This window comes from Uloborus diversus, chromosome 10 (assembly GCF_026930045.1).
Source record: "Uloborus diversus isolate 005 chromosome 10, Udiv.v.3.1, whole genome shotgun sequence".
NCBI classification, from domain to species: Eukaryota; Metazoa; Arthropoda; class Arachnida; order Araneae; family Uloboridae; genus Uloborus; species Uloborus diversus.
In genome coordinates, this window is record NC_072740.1 from 30,332,189 (window position 1) to 30,354,968 (window position 22,780).

The 22,780-nt window shown below is 29.9% G+C and overlaps 1 protein-coding gene across 2 annotated transcripts in view; it reads right to left on the reverse strand.

The window, feature by feature from the left end:
- LOC129231837 (protein O-mannosyl-transferase TMTC1-like) overlaps positions 1 to 22,780 on the reverse strand; it is a 297,404-nt gene that overhangs the window by 156,386 nt on the left and 118,238 nt on the right. For both annotated transcript variants that reach the window (XM_054866219.1, XM_054866218.1), the window contains exon 3: positions 15,867 to 15,940. In XM_054866219.1, coding sequence (XP_054722194.1) covers positions 15,867 to 15,940 — 74 coding nt within the window. The remainder of the gene's footprint in view (positions 1 to 15,866; positions 15,941 to 22,780) is intronic.

The window sequence follows — 22,780 nt, forward strand, 5'->3', positions numbered from 1 at the left end:
ACGTACACTTAACTGCAGCGCTTTGAAGCTGTAATTCACTGATACGACTCGGATATTGCAGAGTTGTTCTATAATATTGTTTGTCGATTACTGATGCTTTTTATACTCAACAGCCTGGTAAATGGTAGTTAAAGATTTTGAATTTACAATTTAGAGCATTTGTAAGGTTTCTCTTGTAATTCTAAAGTGAGTTTTACATTCATTTAAAAATGATGGGTTTTCACCGGTGTTTTCCTTATTTATATCTCTGCCACTATTATTTTGGTTGTTTTATTAATACGTCAACATCAAACGCTTTTAAGGTACTAAATTTAAGAGGAGGGAACTAAATTTATGTCACTTAAGTTATACTTGTGCCGTAGATGTATACAAAAGCTTTTAAAAAAAATTTTTTTCTCATCTCACGTCTCTTTTCACATGAATAGTCTACCATTTTGGGAGAAAAGTTCCTCGTGAGCTTTTAATCTTCGTATATAAAGGTGAGATATTTTTTTTTTTTTTTAAATGCAAGATGAACTTTGTTAGAAGTCAATTTGAACGCCTGTTGTTGAAGTTGAAAAAATATCAGCTGTTTTTTTTTTCCTTTTTTTTTTTCAAATTTAAATAGGAGCTTTTTGATTTTCAAGTTTTCCCTGCACATTTTTAATCATGTTTTTAATTTAATTAAAAGTTTGAATTTAAATCTAAAAATGAAAAAATAATAAAACAGTAAAGTACTCGGCAATTTTGGTTTGCGCTTCTTTCTACGTATGACTACTAATTTTGACGTCATCAAAATTCCAACAACATTCACAAACAGCATGATGCTTCGTTTAGTTAAATTTTGTTCTTATATATACCACATTTAAAAATCACAAATTCACAGAAAATCTGTAATTGATGACAAAATTATCTCTCCACGCTTTAAAAACAACGAAACATCATTCTAAAAGTAAAGCTCTGCATTTTTGTCTAAAAATGTGCTAAAAATTTTTGTGTTATGCCTCCAAGAAGTACGCCAATTGGGAAGGAATGATGCACAAAAAGATACGGAGAGACACTGAACAAAACTTATAACACTTTTATACTATAATCTCCTCAGTAGATACCAAAACCAACTTTGAACAATAAATTTAATTTTTAAAAAAATGTATTAAAATCTTCTAAACACATAGAAAATTACGGAAAAAAGGTTAACATAGTTTTCCTAATTTTTGTTTTTGTGAGAGTTGTCTATGGAGAAACGACACTGATATAGAAATGAATGAATCAGAAATAGGAAGATTTGAGTAGAAACTAATAATCTCACATGAAAAAACTCAATATTTCAGGAATTCAGAGGAATGTTAAATATATTTTTTTCTTTGCGATTCAAATAATAAAAAATAGGGAAATTCCCAGAAAATGCTATTTTAACTTGCCCGTTAATCAGCTGCAAATAACAATCTGTCAGCGGAATATCCTTCATTCAGTACTGTGGCTATCAAGAAACAGCATTGAGACAGTATATCTACCCATTTTTGTAATTGTTGTTTAGTGTATCCTACAGGCGACGCCAGAACGGAGAAGGATAAAGAGACAAACCATTCCACCACAACTTTGGATGTGAAGGACCTACGCTGAAACCACCTTGCAGGAAAAAAAAACAGCAGAGGTAAGAAAATATTGCTGCAAATTTGCAGCTAAAGATTGAATCTTTAGTTAGTCTGATTTTGTTTCCCACAACAAGCACGAAATTCATCAGAACTGTTAACTCAAAACGTGCCGCTTTATATTTATGCGTAACTAGTTTTTCTTTCTTTCTTTCGTAAACGTTATGCAATCGTTAAAACTTCTTGTGGAAAAAAAAATAATAGAGCAAAATTCGAGTTTGGCATCATTAAATAACTTCGTTTCGGAAACGTTTTCAAGTTCTCAGTAGTGCAGTATTATAAATATATATATATTTTTTCTACCATATACTAGCAAAAGCCTCTTCTAAAAGCATAAAATTAACAGTTCCAAAATGATGAAAATTTGATCTTTAACCAGATATATGTAAGCATCTGTGTTATTTTGAACGAAGCTCTTCCAAATAGAAAGATACAGAGATACACGACTGTCAATGACTTACGCAAGATTTTTATTGAATGTGACTTATAAGCAAACATTGGATTAGACAATGCCCGAGATGTGGTTCTATCATTCATTTACTTCATTTCTCATTAATAGAGGTTGGTTTATCTATCTTGATAATCACTTGAATGCAGTATTTTTTGACACACATACACACACGCGTGTTTGGCGCTCACGGGCTCTTTCTCTAAAAGTGCTATCCCGTAAAATAAATGAGCCATATGTACCAGCACGCGGCGCGGCATGCATCCTGTTTTGTACGGTGCCCACCATACTTGCAATCCTTTGTAAATGAAAACAGAATATTTATATACACATTATTTTATAGAGTTTAGTTTTGACTTGAAATCATGCTTAGTTACGATATTTATAGAACACGATCCTTTTAGCATCTTAAAGTTTCCGCTGTGAAATCAAGCGATTACTTGAAAATAATGATTGTAGAGCTGAAAGTGTTCATTGAATTTTTATTTACGGATTCACGCTACATGTCAACTGAAGAAATCTCATGAGTATTTGACTGCAATTCATCAATTCATCAATAATCACTAGAAATGCAAGGGATGTGGTATCTATTTAGAGTGCGTCTGCTCTCTTGGATATACCCTATCATTGTTTTAGATTTGTCTAATCATTGTGTACTTATATTTATGAATACTATCAAGTTACCCTGACCGGGTGTGAAGCACCAATTGGAATAAAATTTTGCACATCGATACAATATTTTAAATTATTAAACCCGTGCTTTTTATCGGTAACAAACACCTTCAATGGAGTGAAGTTTAGCTTTTAATATTGGATAATTGGGAATTAGAGGGTACAATATCTTCCTTTATTTTAAATTTTAGTTACAGAAATTCAAGTAATGATTGAGAGTTTGAAAAAACAAGCAAACAAACAACAGTTTGCGTGTTTAAGGATTTTTCTGAAAATACCACTAATAGGGGTACACCATTATTAACAATATTACCCCGTCACGCTAAATAACCCCAAAAATTTAATTTATCGTAAGAAGGTTATGTTATATATCAATAGAAATCATTTTTTTTTTCAATGCCTTAGAATAGTTTTTTAATTTTTATTATACTGTAATTAGGAGAGAGCTCATGTCATTTGTAGGAACACACTTCTTGCTCTTTTTTGCTCATTTTCAGTTTGTGTACTGGCTTATATTTCGAACAATTTTCAAAATAGAAATTTAAAATTGGCAGGATTACTTATCTAGTCATATGTGTCCTTCAGGTCAAATTTTATTGAAATCGGAAATGGTAAAGTCAAAAAGGTGATTTTTCCGCCATGGAAATTGCTCTTAGGCAACTTGTCGCGTGACGGAGAAAGGTTGCGAGGGATGGTTTACACCTATAAATCACCTATAAATCCTGAAACACGTCAACTTTAGTTTTTTAAGTTTTTTTTTTTTTTTGTTTTTTTAAATTGTCAATCATTATTTGTATCCAACATTTAGAGGTAAATTTCTTTCCACCCTGTTAAAAATTATATGATCAACAAAAAAACACGGGTTCAATGTTTCTAATTATTCTATCAAAGTGCAAACTTTTATTCCAATCGGTCATTAACACTTGGGTAGGGTATCTTGTATGTCAACTAGGATATTTTTAAAAACTTACTTCCTTTTCATTCAGTTTAGTACTTCCTTTTCTTTTTCCTTGTGGATTTTTTGTAAATTATACGTAAATATTGGTTTAAATGTTTTTGATTTTCTTTCTAGAGTATTCATGTGGCGTTTTGAATCACACATTTGAGCAAAATATTTTATTTTGCAACCATATCTAACTTAGTTTTTCAATTTCTATTCTTATACCATGCTCAAAAAAAGATTTGAAGAAGACAATTCAAATTACTTTTCCTTGAACCACCAAATTTTTAATTAATTATTTTTTTCATATTTGTATTTTCGACCGAATGGACATTCGATCGTAGTCGTAGAAAGAACAGAAGGCATACGTAAACAATGCATCACATGAATGACTTCGATTGAACTGATTTCTAAGGAATGCGAACAATGAAAGAATGCAGAATCACCGAACTCTTTATTCGAACACAATACGAGGCACAACACATTTTCCCTTTATTTTTCAACCTAACTATACGTGCGTAAGATTATTTAAATGAATTCACTTTTATCCTCGAAACTAATTAATCAGTAACTTAGTATAAAATGAAGATCATTTGGAAGTAGCGAGAGTTGTTGCAGCGGAATCAGGAAGCCACAAGTAATCAAAGAGGTGACAGAAAATGGAGAGAATCTTAATGAAGTATATTTCAGTAAACATTCTTCTGAGGTTAAAGATTTGTTCGGTAAAATACATACTTAGTACATTTTTTCTTCATTATAAAGTATATAGGAAGATTATGCTTGTCATTTTTTGTTTCAATTCTTTTGTAATATTTTAAAACCTTGTGAAATGAAACCAATATTTTTATGGTAGGCAAAATGCTATAAGGGATTTTTTTTTTAATATTTAAGGCAGGTGAACACCCTAAATATTTTTTTCTTTAATGTTCATTGCATCTTTCTAAAACTGTATACGATTATTATATATAACACATTTTGACTTTTTGTCTGTTGAAAAAAAAATTCTATAGTTTTTTCTTTAATAAAAAAGCCATATTTTTTTGCAAAAAACTACCATTTCCTTAACACATCCAGTACTTTCACTTTTTCTTAATTTTAAAAACTTTTTTCCTTTCTCTTCGTTACATACCAGAGAGTAACATGACCCACGATTTTGGAAATAAGTGACTAAAAACAGGTTTTATGGGTAAATATTTGGAAAATTTCACCGACAAATTAGCCTCTTGCCCCCTAAGTTTAATTGATCATTATTTTAAAGGCACATATTGCATGAACATTAACTTTTAGAGGTTTATATCACAGTAATATGTTCAATTACCTTTTTTGCAAAGTTTCAAATCTTTAGAGTTAATGTTATTTTCGCTAGAGCTGTTGGCGTAAATAATAACTTTGAAAACGTGGTTATGAGAAAATCAAGAAAGAAAAAGTACATTTCAGTTATCATCAGTGCATTTGCGTCTAGTAAATTTCTTCTAGTTTTCTCAATAATTCATCGATTTAAAAAACAATTGCGGATTTACAAGGAAGAACACTGGGGCTCTCTAAACTTCTCAAAACATCAAAATCCTTTTGCTTTTCTAAAATTAGGGTGTTTGCCTACATTAAATTGACTTCTGTCTTCAAATAACTGTACCTTTAATCTTTCAACTATGTTCATTCTATAAGGTTTTGGCATAAAAATATATCTAAAGACAAATTGCTTTTGAATAAAAATTCTCTCTTTAAATTATTAAAACTTTTAGTTTTAAATCATATTAAAGAAATTTGAAAAAAATATTAGCTGTTTACTAAACGAAAAGAATATATGCATTATTTTATATTTATTCGATATAATTGAATTATCTAACAATTCAAAATGAATGATTTTCACTCATTCTGATGGAAAATCCTGTTGTTCAAGATTGAAGCTTATCTTCTGGCAAATACAGTTCAGTTCAGTTACAACGAAGAATTAAGGAGCATCATTTTACATTGAGAAGGTATGTAGAAAAGTAGGTAAAAGGTTTGCAGAAATGAGTTTTTGAGATATTTGAAGAAACAAGTTTAGGATTACATACTAACAATAGAGAAATGTTGGAATTTGTCGTTTTCATAGTGCTTTATTTTGAGTGAAAAAAAAAAAAAGCTAGCTCGTACAATATGGCTGGAATGCCACACATAACAAAATGCACCAAACAGCACTACTCTCACTCTGGGATATATACTTTTCAGAATAGTCTTACAAAAAAATAAATAATCATTCCTTCTCAAGTTCACTAACGATAGTAACAAATTAAAGATGTAATAAATAGGATATTGTTTTCGAAGGTAAATAGTTTAAAAAACATGCAATAATGTACGGTTTCTTTACAAGTTTGAAAAGTTTTATTTATCATTCAAACAAACCGTCTTGTAGTGTCTTCTTTGTTAAACATGCAGTAATATCGCTTCACTTATCATCAATATTTCTTTCATTTCTTTTGTACTGGTCAATGGTTTTATTAAAAAAAAGGAAATATATGATGATGTAGGATTATATGTGATCATTTTTATTATTTAATGCATTGCAATTATATTTATTATAACATAGCCAGTTTTTGTGAAATAAATACTGGTTACTTTTTCTGGTTATGTTCAAAATAATTAATGTCAGTAAATTTGCTAAAAATATTCTGTTCGTATAGGTTTTTTTTCCATAAAATTTTGGCAAGTGTGCATTTCGTTTATTCAGCAATGAACTATTTACGCTTCTTGCAAAAACATTTAAAAAAAATAAATAATAATATTCAACGGTGGTATTGCACAGAAAGAAAAAAAAATGTACGAAAGCAGCTTATTGTTTTAAGATTTTTCCCAAAAGCATCTTCTCTACTTTTAATTTTTTTTTTTTTTACTAAACCATCTTTCTAAAAATATTTCTAAGTTTTGATTAGAACAAATAGTACGGAAGTATTTACACGTCTGTTCCAATTAATTTTTTGAACGCATATAAACGCGAAACATTTTTTCGAAAGGTGCTTTTTAGATAGTTTACTTGCTATCTATGTATGGAAATTGGTGTATCGTCCTAGTTAATCTATTAGTCATCCACGTACTAAATCACGTAATTCAAATGATGCATTAGAATTTGATCCATTTTTAACACATAAAACAAACTGTACAATTTGGGGATGCAGCTTGTTTTTAATTGCTACGAGTAGGATGACTCATACATTATAATTTTATATTATTTAAAGAAAACCAAACTTATCACGCTTAAAAAGAGTGAACTCCATGCAGTTTTGTCTTTTACACTTTTGTCTAGACTTGGTTTGTCCATTTTTCTAGCATTTTCTAAAGTGGGAATGAAAACCCCTTTAAATAAACCCCTTACGCGTTGTAAATCAGCAGCAGTATAAATTTAGGAACTAAATTTCTATAAAAATACCTTGTTGTTAAATATAAACCACTCGATAAACCGAATCTACGTAGAAAGAGCTGTACGTATTAAGAAGAATTGAGTGTCGTTCCCTTAGCGTGCCCTGGAAAGGATGAAACCCGAGTTGGTGTCAGAAAACACGTGATAGATGAAAAAATCATTGATCATAATTTTGGTAATCTTTTTCTACGCCAGGGACCAAAAAAACCTGATGCAGTATCTACAGATGTAATGATTTGCAAATGATAATTTTGCGATCAGATGTCCCAATGCACCTGTAACGATTAACGCACTAGGATAGTCTTCAACCGACCACTACCCAGCTTGCGATTCTTTAATCAACAGTCCGGCACGTAACCAAATTGAAGTTTACAACCAAATTGTACCAATTAGTACCTATTGAAGGATGTGAACAAGATGCATGACAGCGCTTGTTATCGAAAGAGTTTTTGAAAAAGTACTAAAAATGTTATTATAAATTTGAAGAGAAACCCCGAAAAGTTAGTAGTTTTAAACTAGCAGATGTATTAATGACGCACAATTTTAGAAAATGCTTTCCCAGTTGAAATAATTTAAAAGCATTTCTCGGTGTTTCAAATCAGCACTAATAACGAAAGTTTCTCCCAGGGTAAAGTTTCTGATAACTTGAAAAACTATTATTTCAATTTCATGTATTTTACTGCAATAGTTTACAATACAGTAATTTTGTTCCATACTATAGCTGAACCTGATACATAACTAAAAAAAATGACAAAAACATTAATCAAATGAATTTATGTTCCTTTTCTTAAAGTTAGGCAAGCGTTAAATATTTATTTCATTTTATTCCCCTTTAAATTTGAAAGTGAGAAAATATTCTTGTTGTAATTATGCTCATTATTAAATACATCAAACAAGCATAACATACTGCTGAACATCAAACGGACACTCTGATGTATGAAAAAAGCAACTTTTAACATTTTATATACATATACTTTTAACATTTCACATAAATTCGGCATAATATGAAAACCCCACACTTTACCATTGAATAAAAATCACCATCTGCATTTGATAAATACATTCATTAGAATACAAATTAACTTAAAACCTGAAAAGGGAATGAAATAGCATAAAGTTCTTTATCCTGACACAATGACAAAGTTACTATTTCAAATCTACCTCCCACACTGTTGTAAACACATATTTGTGTCAGATTATTTAAACCAATTTGCTTTCTTCCTACAGCATACTAATTTATCAATGTCGCACTCTAAACTAAAGGAAAATTGGTAATAGAGCTAGCTGTTTAAACAGAAATTCAGAAGCTGCAAATAATCAAAGGGCAACCGGAAAAAGAGAAGAGCGTCTTAATGAACTTGGTATGAAGAATATTTTTCTCTACTGAGGGGGAGGCATTTACGGTCAAGGTTTGGCTTCATTTGCCTTTGGAATGTTTAAAATTGTAACTCGATTCTCTGAAAAGAGATAGTGTTTATTTTTCTCTAACCAGAATAAATATTTGCCGTGATTTAATTTGTGGGCAGAATTTTTCATAGTGTTGTATCCAGAAATACCAAGTAAATCATCGTGCCGACATTATACTTATGACATACATACCTTTACATTTCCTTTAACCATAACCTCTATAGAAACGAAAAGCATTGGTGGAGTATATTATTCAAGCGAGAGTTGCACTATATAGTGCCATTCGTTTTTTTTTTCTCCAAAAAAAAACATAAGCGGGTCAAAAATCGTAATTGATGACAATTAACAAATTGAACGGGACTGTGGATTGTAAATTCAGAATTGTGAGACCGTGCATTAGCAGTCACTGTTCTGATAAACACATGGATGGCATGATCATATAACACCTGCCTACCATTCATCAAACCGATAAATACCCTATCGCCATGCAATTAACTGCATGAACTGCCTTAGCTTCCTAAACTTAACCTAATTTAAATATCACATTACTTGAGCGTACCATCATGAAATAAATAAAGGTAAATTATATATTTATATATTTAAGAATTTTTCTCATATTATTGGGATTAATAATGTTATGACTCATAAAGCTCAACATTTTCCTAACGACTTCCAATAACTGAACACAAATAGTAACAAAATTTACAAAATAGTGTGCGATGTATTTGTAAATCAACTGTATGTATGATTTCATTTATAAATGAGCGAATACGCATTTTTAATAAATTCGCTATTAAACGTCAATTAGATTAAGAGTAATACAAGTGTAATTAACCAAATACGGTTAAATATTTCTTTATTATATTGATTTTTCAAACAATATTCACGCATAGTTTCCCCTTTCCGCTTTTGTTTAAACAAGGGATTATAATATCTGCTGAATTCATTATAATCATGACAGTATTATTTTCTCTTTGAAATGAAGCAATCGTAACATTTGTTATACGAAATGTAAACTTTATAACCAGAAGATTAATTTTTCAATAACTTTAATAAATTTTATTCTACTAACAAGTGAAATATTTACCTATGCTTGGATTCAAAAATGGTTTTAATAAAATTATTCTTTCTCTCCGTGAAAATCCACACGTGTTCAAATATTACATTTGTCAATATCAACATGCTTAAATTACTTTTGTTTTATTTGCAAAGTCGTGGTGTCATTTTAACAATTTTTCCACGTTTTAATTAATTTATTTAAATCTTTTGGCAAAAAGTGTCGAATGCTGGATTTGATACTTACTTCCGGTTCATCATTTTATGATGTACCTTCAGTAAAAGTTCCTTTAATGTTATTAAACAAGAAACAACTTACTAAACAATATAATTACTACTAAAAACCTTGCAAAAAATGCAATAATAATAAATAACATATTCAGAAAATCTGAAACAATATAACTGCAATACAAGTAATAAAATAATTAACTACGAAAAGAACTAGTTTAAGTGACTATGACTTATGTAATAATCCAAGCCTGGATCCTGCATGCAGCGTTATACAGTTTTTAAAAAATTGCATATACGCTAATATAATTAATTAGTTACATACTGTCTAGTTTAACTTTTATTGACATTAAATATGCTTCTTTCATTTTCAAATGAAAAAGTAAATGGCAATCTTAAATCTAAAGTATTCATAATTACTATAAACTCAACAAATAGAATGTCATACAGTTTTCCTTGCTTGTTCAAAACATATATGTATATATTTTAAATTTTAAATGAATGCTTCAAGAGAAAATTACATTTGCGTACTTTATTATAACGCAGAAGTTTTATTATAGCTTGATTAAACATTAGTTATCTCTTAAAGAATCATTTTTAAAATTACATTATATATTATATTATTATTTAACACATAAGCTTCAAATTTTAATTCTAGGTACGTTACTTCGTAGTTGTTTACATTCACATTTCTGTATAAAAAAAGTATTAAATTTTCAAAAAAAAAAATGTTACTTTAAAATGTAAACATCAGTTTTTGTCTGATTTACAATGCACGTCAAATACATGCAATTAAATCACAGTTGACAGGAAATAGCGTTTCAATTTAATAATATTTTAATTAACATTTTCACTACAAATTTTGTGCCTAATATACTTATTACGCAAAGATTTTTCATTCTAACATAGTAAATGTACTAGTATTACAGCTCGTTTGCTTGTAACGGGGTTTAAGGAGGTGTAATTTTTTTTTAGTGTGTATAACGTATTGTTATTGAAATCTGACGAGGACTTATTGTTACGATTTCAATTTTTGTGATTGTCATTCTCATTAAAGATTTTTTTTCTTCCTTTTTTTTTCTAAAACAGAAAATGTTGACCTATTAACTTCATCCTTTAGATTTTCTTCATTGTGCATGCACAACGGTTGAAATATTTATAATTTTCATGTTTTCTATAAAAACATACTATTAACTTAATGCGTTTTTAGCTGTAAAAAATGTGTTAGCGAAGCGAAGTACGTAAAAAAAAAATACTCTTGAAATATTACCCTTCAGCTTTAAAAGCACTATCAAAAAAAGGAGTTGGTTAAAATTAGTGATGGCACAAAAACTATCATTATAACTAAGAAAGAAACGCAAAAAAGAGGTGGCGGAAAAGGGTCTTTTTTCTTTTTTATCCTGATATTTTTAAACAAGAACAATGAATACTGATTCGAATTTTTTTTGCTTGGTTTGTAACTTCAGAAAAAGATGAAAAATCGGAGAAAGTAAAGAAAAAGTATTAAAAAAGAGCAAACATTGATAGAAATAGTATGTGTAAATATTGAACTGAGATGTACTAACATTGAAGGAAATATTTTTTAAATGTACTTTTCACATAACCTGCAAAATGTTTTTTTTTTAATAAATATATAAAACTTGAAATGGAAAACCTTCTGTACTTTTAAACTTAGTACTTTAACTTAGTACTTTTTAATAATTAAAGCATTCTATCAGTAGTGGAAATAATATATAGTTTCACCTCTGGTTTTTCAGTCGTGTATCTTTTCATTTTGACAAAACGTCAATAGAGGAAAATAAAAGAAATAAAACCTCAACTTGCTTTTTTTCGAATAATTTATAATCGACGGTAATATTGAAAATTTACCTTTATCTTATAACCTGATATGAGTAGCATTTTCTTTTATGAGTTGAAAAATATTTTCCACGAACGAAACCACTGAAAAACAGATCAATATTTGAACTTTTCCATTCTCCTCCAACTCATTTCTTGGTGTCAACAACTAAACGTGATTTTTCATTCTCTGGAGGAATATGACAAGCGTTTTTTTTTTCTTCATTCGCTTAAGTACAGTGTCAGAAAACTTCGGATTCGACACAACAAGAATGATTTTAACCTTTTATGCATTTATCATGTCTTAGAAAACATCAATAAAGAGGTGTAACATGAAAAGGATCGAAAATTCTCATAGATATATAGTTTTATTGACGGTTATCTGTTTGCCAGATAGGACATTTACCGACAAGAGAAATATTAATTTCAACTCTGATCCTTTTTTTCATAGCAAATGAAAAAATATCACGCTCCTACTTTATTGATTGTAGTTCTTTTTTAATGTGTACAACTAATAATAATAAATATAATTTGCTGTTTACTATGAAGAAACTTAGTTTTTCTGTGTTTTATGTTTTACGATAGAATCATATTTCTTTCGCTTAGCATTAGTTCATTAGGACATTATGCTTTATCATGTTTTTGGTAACAATTCATCTGAAATATTCAGAAACAGAAATATTTTACTATTAGAAGGGTACCATTTGTGAATGATTTTTTTTTCAGTTAACTAGTACGTTTATTTCTTTAAACAATACTAAATTTAAAGTTTTGAAACTCTTTTATAAACATCTCAAATTTTGCTTTCTCTCATAAATTTACTAAAACAATTATTGTTCAAAATTTTTTAGATATGAAAGCATTTTTTTTTCTTTTTCCTTTTTTTTCTATGCTTAAAAAAACCATGCGTGGTAAATTAGTGGCAAAAGTTAAAACAACAGCCTTATTTTTTAGGGTTAGCTTTGGCAGTTGAAAGCACTTTTTATCAGCATTCAAATTCATAAACGGAATTTACATACATTAATAGTTTTTGTATTGTTTCAAAAGGTACTTTTTTTTTGCCTCATATAATTTAACTGTTATAGTGAATCACATTCCAATGTTCCGGAACCTGTGGCAGTGGCGCCGACTCCATGGAGCCTGAGGGGGCCCAAGCCCCCTCAAAAATATTTTTGAGGGGGCAGAGCAACCCCAATAAATCAAGAAAATCATTAGTTATATTACGCTTTCTAAACTCATAAATTTAACTTTTATTTTCTTTCTTTGAAGATAGCTTTTCTTGTAAAATACATTCAATAACAAGTTAAAACAAATAATTATTGCGGTAGTAAGCAGGGTAACTGAAAACGAGTGGTGTGAATAATGATAGTGTTACGGTGCTGCAAGCACACTTAGAATTTGTCCCAGTGCGCGAACTTACGGGTCAAGTCAGTTGCTGGTGGGCAGCGATGCGACGCGCTCATCTAAGTGTTGCTGATCTGGAAAAAAATATATGAGGGTTTGATTTGTATGTTAAATGAGAGGCGTGATAGTTTTGAATACTTTTGGGTATTGTGTTTAAAAGAAAAACCTTCACAAAATGAGCAAATTCAACATCCTTCGTTTCCTCAGAATCGACGTATACCAAAGAAGTATGAAAACAACGAAGCCAGCTCACCGCACACTTTCAAAATCCCAAAGGGGTCGTGGTAGCCCGATCGGTAAAGTGTCGGATTCGGGGTCGGAGGGTCCTGAGTTCGAACCTCGATGGTCGAAGATCCACCGTCGTCATTAAAGGGGACTGGGCGACGTTAAATATGCTCGTGGTCTCAATGTCCTCCAAGTGAAACAATACCTCTGGGGGTGCACCAGGTAGCTATTAGCTCCTGGATTAGTTCTAAATTCTTATTAACTGTTCAATCCGGCGATGGTGCTGCCATCTATCGGTATATAAAATAATGGAGGCAAGGCACTTAGCATGCAGTCCTCGACATAAATACAGTTGTAGTCAGTTGTGACTCTGAATAGGAATAGGAAATCCCAAAGCACTACAAGGCAATACATTGATGAGGTTTGCGAAATGGCGCAATCTTGCATTATTGGGCGGTTTACATCAACTGAACTCCCACAGGTTATTGCAGTTGAACAAGAGTGCTTGCTTTTGTTAAACAGAGGTGAAACAAATTTTGAAAAATCAACTGCTTTTCAAAACTGACCTAGACATTGAGAGACTTGCGTTTACATATGAGTATGTTAGCCGATATCACTAATGAAAAAAAAAACTGGTCTTAAAAAACATGTGTAAATTAAATTACCTTTTTACAAAGAATACTGTGCATGTTTGTATTTATTTTTTCCTTTTTTTAAAGCCAAAAAATGTTTCAGGCTTGTCGAGTTTTCGGGGTTCTAATGTTCATTATATAACTTTGAAATGCTTTAAAACTCACTATTTTTCATCTCAATTTTAGAAAATTTCCCGCTGCAAGACCCTCCGGTATGCCTCCCCCCCCACACAATATATTTTTTTTTTAGTCCGCGTCTCTGGGAGTGCCCTTCTATGCAAGTCAAGTGCCCTATCTTTTTCAATGCATATCTACGGCACTGCTCGACTCCCCGTAAAAATGAAAAAAAAAAAAAAAAATGTCTCTTACTAAGACAAGTGACATGATCTAGTTGAAACAGAAAATTTGTATACCAATTTTTAGATTGTTTTACTTTGAAAACGCCATATCACATTTGTTTGTTTAAATTATACACACCAGAAAATATAAATTGGCATTTTCAAGGAACAAAAATCCGACCTTTATTGGGGGGGGGGGGACCTCCGTGGAAGTACGTAACCCCCTAAGCCCCCGGTGATGTCTAGCCCCCTCAATAATTTTTGCAAGTCGGCGCCCCTGACCTGTGGGTATCTTCGAATCAAATGATCATCGAAGGAAACACATTTAACTCAAAATAGGACATAATCATAATAATGTTGTGTAAAATTAAATTCACTTTACATTTGCAAAGTTAAAATTTAACTTGAAAAAGTATTTTTATAAATGTCGACTTATATCGTATCTTTTTGTGTTTCAAATATGATTGCTGCGGGTTATTTTTCCTCCAAAGTATACTGTTTAGTTTTATGATTATTATTGATGATTTTTAATTTCGCTCAGTTCTTCAATGGTACCTGAAAGGGCTATTTGACGTACTGTGTTATTATTTTTAAACAAATATATTTAAAAAATGCGCATTCATTAGTGGTATTAATATTGCATATTTGTAATTCACACGGCCAATTAATCATCTAAACTAATTATTTTAGCACAGTTAACAATTTCGGCTTTAAATGAGACATTTTAAATGAAAGTTAAAAAATATTTAAGAAAATATATTTGTAATTACCTACTCTATAAAATCATTTTACTCTGTTTTAAATGACTAACTATTATCTGAAAACTAATAAAAATCAAACATATTGTCAAAACAAAGCAATCCACGAAAGTTACCGTGGAAGAATCTCATGAACAGCGTGTCGTACTTAATGTAAAGGACACCAGAATGTCAAAATATTTGCTTACTTGAGTTAAATCCTTGATTATACAGTGAAACCTGTGTAAGTTGACCACTTGCGGTGCACTACTTTAGTGTTCAATTTAAACAGGTGGTCAACTTACAGAGGTTGGTTTATATGGTAATAGCTAATTCCGTGCCTGATAAAAACGGTGAACTTAGACAGGTGGTCAACTTACAAGGGTAGTCAACGTCACAGGTTTTACTGTACCACTATACCTTGAACTAAACGCATTACTATTTTCACTTAAAAGTATATATTTTTACTGAAATGTACGCTAGTTTAAGAACATACATTTTATTAATAAATTAAATTCTAAATCATATGCTAAAAATTAAAAAAAATCACACACCAAAATAAGTCAATGCAGAAAATTTCTACCCGTAGGAACTCCTCAACAAAGGGTCGTCTTTAGTGAAAAAGACATCAACCTTCAAAAACATTAGCTCAGTCAAGCTTACCATTAGATTGGAGCTCTGTAAATTTTTAAAGCAAAGAATTATTTCGAAGAAAGATATGATTCCAGAAAGCGTTCCTTTCAAGAATGTCTCAAAGCCAAGCGGAGAAGAATGCTGACCGTAGATCAACAATGAGAAAACACAGTTCCTTATCGCTGAATATGGGGCATGTTATCTAGTGTGGTGCTTGCATGTTAAAAGGAGCACAGATTATTTTTAATGCACAGAATAATTCAAGGTTTAAGTAAGACTTACTTTATAAAAGCCAGCAGAGACGAAAGGAAGAAAAATGCCGACAGAACTTCCGCTCTACCAACGACGCTAGAAACCTGCAAAGAGGAAAACAGAAAACTAAATATTTTTGGAGGACGAAAACTTTCTGGAAGCATTAATATTTCTCTGCAGGGGATTTTCGGAGTGTTTACGAAAATAATACTTTAACTGCTTTTGTAAGATCAAATCTAAATCCTGCTTTTACGCAAGTATTTTCCAGCTGGCTCTCGATTGAGGTGGAAAGTTCTTAACATTTAAGGATTAAATTTTATAAAGATTTTTAAAAATTACTAATAGTAAAGTAAGTTTTTATTTATTACTTTTCCATTATTCAGCTTCATTCGCTGTTTTCCAGCAGTGCAACATATTTCTATTAATCTAAGCATTTTTTTTCTGGTATCAGAAGACCTTAAATAATTTTTTGAATACTAAACAGTAGTAATTACTGGTAAAAAATGCCAACATAACTCAAGAGGACTCAAGTTAATGCAACAGCTTTAAAGTGAAAATGCGCCAAGAAGTGAGAACAAATTTTAACGTCATGAGTTCAAATTATGGTTTCGATGAAAGTATTAGAAACGAGAAACCCAACAAGTAGGATCCTAGAGCAGTTCATTTGAATTAGAAATGTCAAAACTCAAAACAATATTTTTTATTTTGATACCTTCGCGTAATAATTTGAGGGATTAATCTGTAAAAAAGTTAGTTGTTCTTAACTACAATTATTTTATAATTTCGGAACAGCCTCTCAAAGACATTGCATACAAGCGTCACACAAATTTTAATCTTAGCACTGAATTGAAATTATAATTACTACAAAAGCAACTATTTTAAACGTTTTAGAAAATCCACTAATTGCTTTGTAATCTGAAAAAAAAACCTGAAAATAAATAATGCAGTTGTTAAATATTGAATAAAATTTTAGAAAACAAACATATTTTTCTCTCCATAATTTTATTCAAGTGCATCAGGTTTTTTTTTTTTTTTTTTTTTTTTTTTTTGTGAGAGAGAGAGAACACACTTAATATGAGTTCATTTTTAACGGGAAAAGCTATTAAAGATCTGTTTCATTAAGTGCCAAGCTTGCATATTTCAGAAATGAAATTAGTGGAACTGATGATGTATCAAAAAATAATCAAATGCTAAAATAAAAACTTAACTCTTTGCAATAATTGTGTAGAGAATATTTAACATTAGAAAAGCAATGATTAAAACCTTTTTTACGCAAATCCTTAGGGAACTAGAAGCATTTTGAAGTTATTAATGCAAGTCTTTCGTGAAAGTATCATACGTTATCACTGGCATACGTTTTTTTTCCTTCACCGAAACTGGAAATTATGCCAAACTAGTGAAAAATAACAAGTTAAATCAGATAAGTTAAACAAAATAGAGAGAAACATTAGGGTGTATTAAACTAAAATTTTATATATTTTTTTGCGTTTGGAATAGAATACTTTTTAATGATGTGATATAGCTTTTTGCTTATTTTATGTTGGCTAAATGCCAGTGCTAAGCATTTTTTCCTCTTATTTTCACCGGAATTTCATTTCAATTCTCTTTTTCTCCTCTTTAATTAATAACTTCTTAGCTTTCATAAACCCACGTTTAATCATCGTGCTTTGTAATTAAATGTTATATTATAGTGTTTTCCAAACACAATAAATTTCAAGTATGTGTTTTAAGCAAAGGAGGCGGCTTTAAAACTTTAGTCTTTTAATGCATATATTATTTTAATTTCTAAGTGTCTCTTTTTTTTTTATATTTGTTAAATTTTTAAAAGTTGTTTTCGGGCATTTCACACATGCTTCTTCTTTTTTTTTCAAACGCTTTGTCAGAGTTTTGCAACATTCGACTTTTGAACACATTTATTTAACCGAAGAATGTTTTGTTTTCTTTAAAACTGCGGCCATTACATCTTCACTGCAGAAAATGAAACTAAAAACATTATTAGCTTTTTCTAAAGCTTGCTGTAATTTCAAAATCACAAGTTTTACCATTTTGCTTATATTTTCGTATGCTAAGATCTCTAGCAAACTTAATTTCATGATTATACTATTAATGAGTTAAACTTAATTTTTCAACAAAAAATTAAAGTCTAAGTATAATAATATAGTATTTCTACAAACCAATCAAAGCTTAATTGAGTCAATCATAAGCAGTATATTAGATATTTTAAAACCGTATCTTTAAAATATTTATTTAAAAGATTTTATATAAGTGTACTGCAAGACCAGTGTGCTCGAAGTTCAGACCATTTAAGTAAATAAATCAAACAATATTCAGTAAATTACCGCCCAAATAGCCAGGGCTAAAGCAGAAATACATGAAATACACCCCCAGCTCAGTCATTTCCAGCCGAGGACTGCAGTTTCGTGCTTATTAGCATTCATCAGCTCGGCATAGGAAAGTGACTGAGCTGGAGATGGAAAACCTCTTAAGGAAGCCAAGAGTGCCAAACAAACTGGTAGCTAATTACTGGTAGCTAGAATTAGCGCAGACCAGACGAGTGACCGAAACAATGGTTCGGTTCAACTCGAATATTGAAGGCAAGGCATGGTATATTCAGTAAATTACCACCCATATAGCCAGGGCTAAAACAGAAATACATGAAATAAAACACGTGCAGTCCTCGGTAGGAAATGACTGAGCTGGCGGTGTATTTCATGTAAATCAAACAATACTATGAAATAGAAATGAAGTAGATATTAAGTTTCCATTAGATGTGGGAAAAGGAACAAGTAGATTGTTGTATGCGGTTTGATTTGTGTTTTGCAAACTGCGGCACAGAAATTAAATTTTTAATATCGTATTGATATTACACATAATTCGACAAAAATTGTAAAATCTTATAGCCGAGCGCCATACAAACTATTTTTTGAGTTCGTAGAAAAATGCTGTGTAGTGTGGTTAGTGAGAGATTCTCCTTCTCAACGAAATAATCACCAAGATATTCTTTCAGTCACCCGGTTAACCTGGTAATGCATTTATTATGCATAAAAATGATTAAAGTTAGGTAACTAATGTAAAAATAAGAACATTGAGCGTGAATATAACATTTAAACTTTAATGAGAAATTCTTCAGCTGTAAGAAAACGAAATATTTAATCTTTCACATTTAAGAGCTACTGGGAAAAAATAGACAGATAACTTTGTGGTGTATTTACTACTGTACTTAGGGGTGAATACAACTAATGTAAGAAAAAGTTGTTGACAAAATAATCGCTGACTTTTAAAAAAAATTTAAATCATAAGTAATGATCAAAAATGGATTAAAATAACAGTAGTTTTATTAAAACAGACTTAAACTTGGTAAAATCCGTTTAAGTAAAATATACAAAGACGTTATTCATGTTTAAAACTTAATATGTGTTTTCCCTATGACAAAGGAAGATAAAATGATCACTTCAAAAAGAGAAAAAATCAAATTTTCCGTCTAACAATTTAAATATATTATGACATGGAGCGAAGCTACTTTAAAACAAATTTTAGTGCAGGCTATAAAATAATTGAAACTATTGTTAGTATAAGTTTTCAAAATTGAGTTAACTAAAGTAGCCACACGAAATCTTTTATTAAAGAACAAGAGTTTTAAGATATTAATACAGCTTTTAAGGACTAGATTAGAAAGATATATCGAGAAAAAAGATATTAGTTGAACTTAGTATAATGACTAGAAAAAGGACATAAAAAAAATAGGATTGAATGTTTGATAGTAAGTATCATTTTTTTTATAACGTATTTGTGAACTGATAGTTTGATTTTCTGTTGAAGATGTTACTAAATAATATATTATAAACTGTTAAACACTTACTACTAGTTCAAAATATTTCATATTAGGTAAAAATTAAAATATCCGTTTTGTCGCACATTAAACTAGGTGAATTCCAGAAAAAGGCGACATGACACTTGAATTTTAAAACTTTGCCATATACCATTCTCTTTAGAAATAAATGAACTTCTTGAATGTTAACCTGTTTTCCTAAAGAGTTTGATGACTTCCAGAAAATCAAGGGCAAATGTAAGTTTTCTCTTTGTATTTTTTTCAGAGCAAAAACTTTTTGTTACATACTGTAATTTCAATAAACTTATTATCAGCAAATAATATTTAGGTTAACTTTTATCTTTTGAATGTCTTGTTAAACATTTTTTGGTAAGTAATTTAAATTTTGTTTATTATTCAACCACGAAATAGGTCTATTACTAAGGTGACAATTTGATGTCCTTCCGTTACCAAAATACTACATCTCAGTTAGTTCACCAAGAACCTATTGAGTATAGAAACTAATATTTCTTTATGCAAAGCACAATTATACCTCTCGTCAAGGAGGCATAGTTATAATTTTACAAGATAGTTAATTTATATTGATTTTAATGGTAACGAAAGGACAAAAAAGTACGGTAATGGGAGGGCAGTTAACTATAAGCTGATACAAGGTAAAATTTTAGAATGCTAGTATAAAACAAATTATTGTTTGAAGATAGTAGGTACATTTAAAACATATATAAGTAATATTTGTGCCGAAATTAAGAACGCTTTTTTTTTAAAATACGTTTTTTATTTATTTATTTATTTTTAAACGTTTTTAGATTTAATTTTTTCTACTGTATATGATAAAAATCATGAAATCTATACTTAAAATTTCCCAAGCATATGAAAATCAATTTGGTAGGACATGTATGTGATATGACCAGTCAATTTAAGCAAAAAGAATTGCTCACAAACTAAATATTTATAGTAGAAGAACACATCATTGAAATTGCTTTCAGATTTGTTGCCACAAATCACAAGAATGAAATGTTCGGAGCATTGGTTTAACCGTTAAACGTACTGCGAAGAGATCAGTAAATTCACAATCGACATTCAAAAAGATGGAGAAAAAAGGATCCAAAAAGATCCATTCTCATGCTGACGCACAAAATATGCATCATTTAAATCCTGTAACAAGTTATGTTATTGAATATAGTAAATACTTCAACAAACTGAAAGATATTTCATTTCAAAGTCAACAGGCTCTCTGTTATAAATAATGTTAAAAATGTAGATACTGCTGAATCAAAAACATCAAACATAAGAATATGCCAAAGGATTCGTTAGCGTTTGGACAAGTTTTATTAGTTAGATTGAAGGGAAATAAATTTACAAAGAGCAATTTGGACAACTCCTTCATATAGAAGATGAAGGAATAGGAATAACTTTTTTGAGAATGCATAATAATGTGGGAATGATCTTCGTGTTTTCTGAGAAAGAAAATAAATGATCTACGGATTATGATAACATTATTGAGTATTTAAAGAATTCAGAATTGTAACAGATGGCTCAGGCATTAGATATCATTGTTTCAAACTGATGTATTGAATAAATGTTTGCAAGTTTAAATTTTCCAAGTTTAATTGTTTCGGACTTCTTGTCCTTCCGTTACCCTTAACAAATACATAACTTATATGCTTAAAATAATTATTTTTAGAACTAGAGGTGGAATTGTAATGACTGAACACTCCTGTATCTGCTCTAATTTTTACAGAATTTTTCCTTTTAAAGTTTAACTGAACTTTTGGGAGAAGCGTGAAAATCATGTCGCAAAAATGTCCTTTCGTTACCGTTTTTTTAAATTTGATTTAAACCAAACCCCAAACCAAAGCCAAAAATTCTTGGCTTTGGCTTTTTTAGCAACTTATTATGATGCGTATAAAAGTCTATTCATCAGTTTTTGAAAAAAAATATGTATTTTGATGTGCTCACAGACAGAAATGCATCCATTTTTTTTTTTTTTTGTAAAACCGTCCTTCCTTTACCTTTGGAATTCACCAGTAGCAAATCAGGAAGTGTATCAAAACTACTTAAAAACTATTTGGTAAAAAAAATTACCAAGGCAAAAAAAAAAAGACTCACTGATGAAGAGAGTGAACCAATTTAACAAATTCAGGAAAATTTACTTTCAAATATAATTCTATACCATCTCTTTAGGCTAAAGGGTTGATCATTGCTTATAAATTACTCACTTAAAATATATTTAGCCAATGAAACATCATAGTTCTTGTGTTTCAACTTGAACACTTTCTTTGCCTAAGTCAATAATATTTATTTTATACAAAAAAAGTAAAAATAAAGAATAAATAAACAATATCAAAACACTTAGCCTTTCGTACAGTTTTGTAACATTTAAATATCCTTGATTTACCAATTCGAGGAACATTAAAATTGAAAAACTGATATCTGATAAGTTGCTCCTTAAAAATATCGTTTAAACAACAACATACTTTAAGAAACAGATAGAACTATTTAACGGCAGCATTTTTTTTATTTATTGTGCATTATATATATATATATATATATATATATATATATATATATATATATATATATATATATATATATTAGCTTATGTTTTACTATTAATTCTAAACAATAATTTCTTGCAAGAATGGCCAAAAAATCAATATTGGTCCCCATGACTGAAATACTTAATTTAAAGAGACAAGTTTTGGACACATTAGTTTAAAGGGACCTTAAGTATCTTATAAAAACTGTAGCATGCAATTATACTTCGAATTATATTTATGTTAAAGCATTTTTATTAAAAATATGTTAAATTAAAAAAACCTCTAAACCCTAAATTTGTAATATGCATTAATATTATGATTGCTACGCTTTAGCCTGGAAAACCAGTAGGATAGCTGCATAAAAAACTTGCAGGACTATTTTTTTTAAAGTAGCTAATTTTTTTCAGATTTCTGGAATTTTGGTAATCTGGAAACAATTTTTTGATTTATTATTTATCTTTGATCATTGCTTTGTCTAAAGTTGTATATGCATTTTAATGTGTTTCAATTTATAAGTTCCTTTTCGTATGATAAGTTCTGTTGTATTTATTTCGTATGATGATATAAATGTAAAC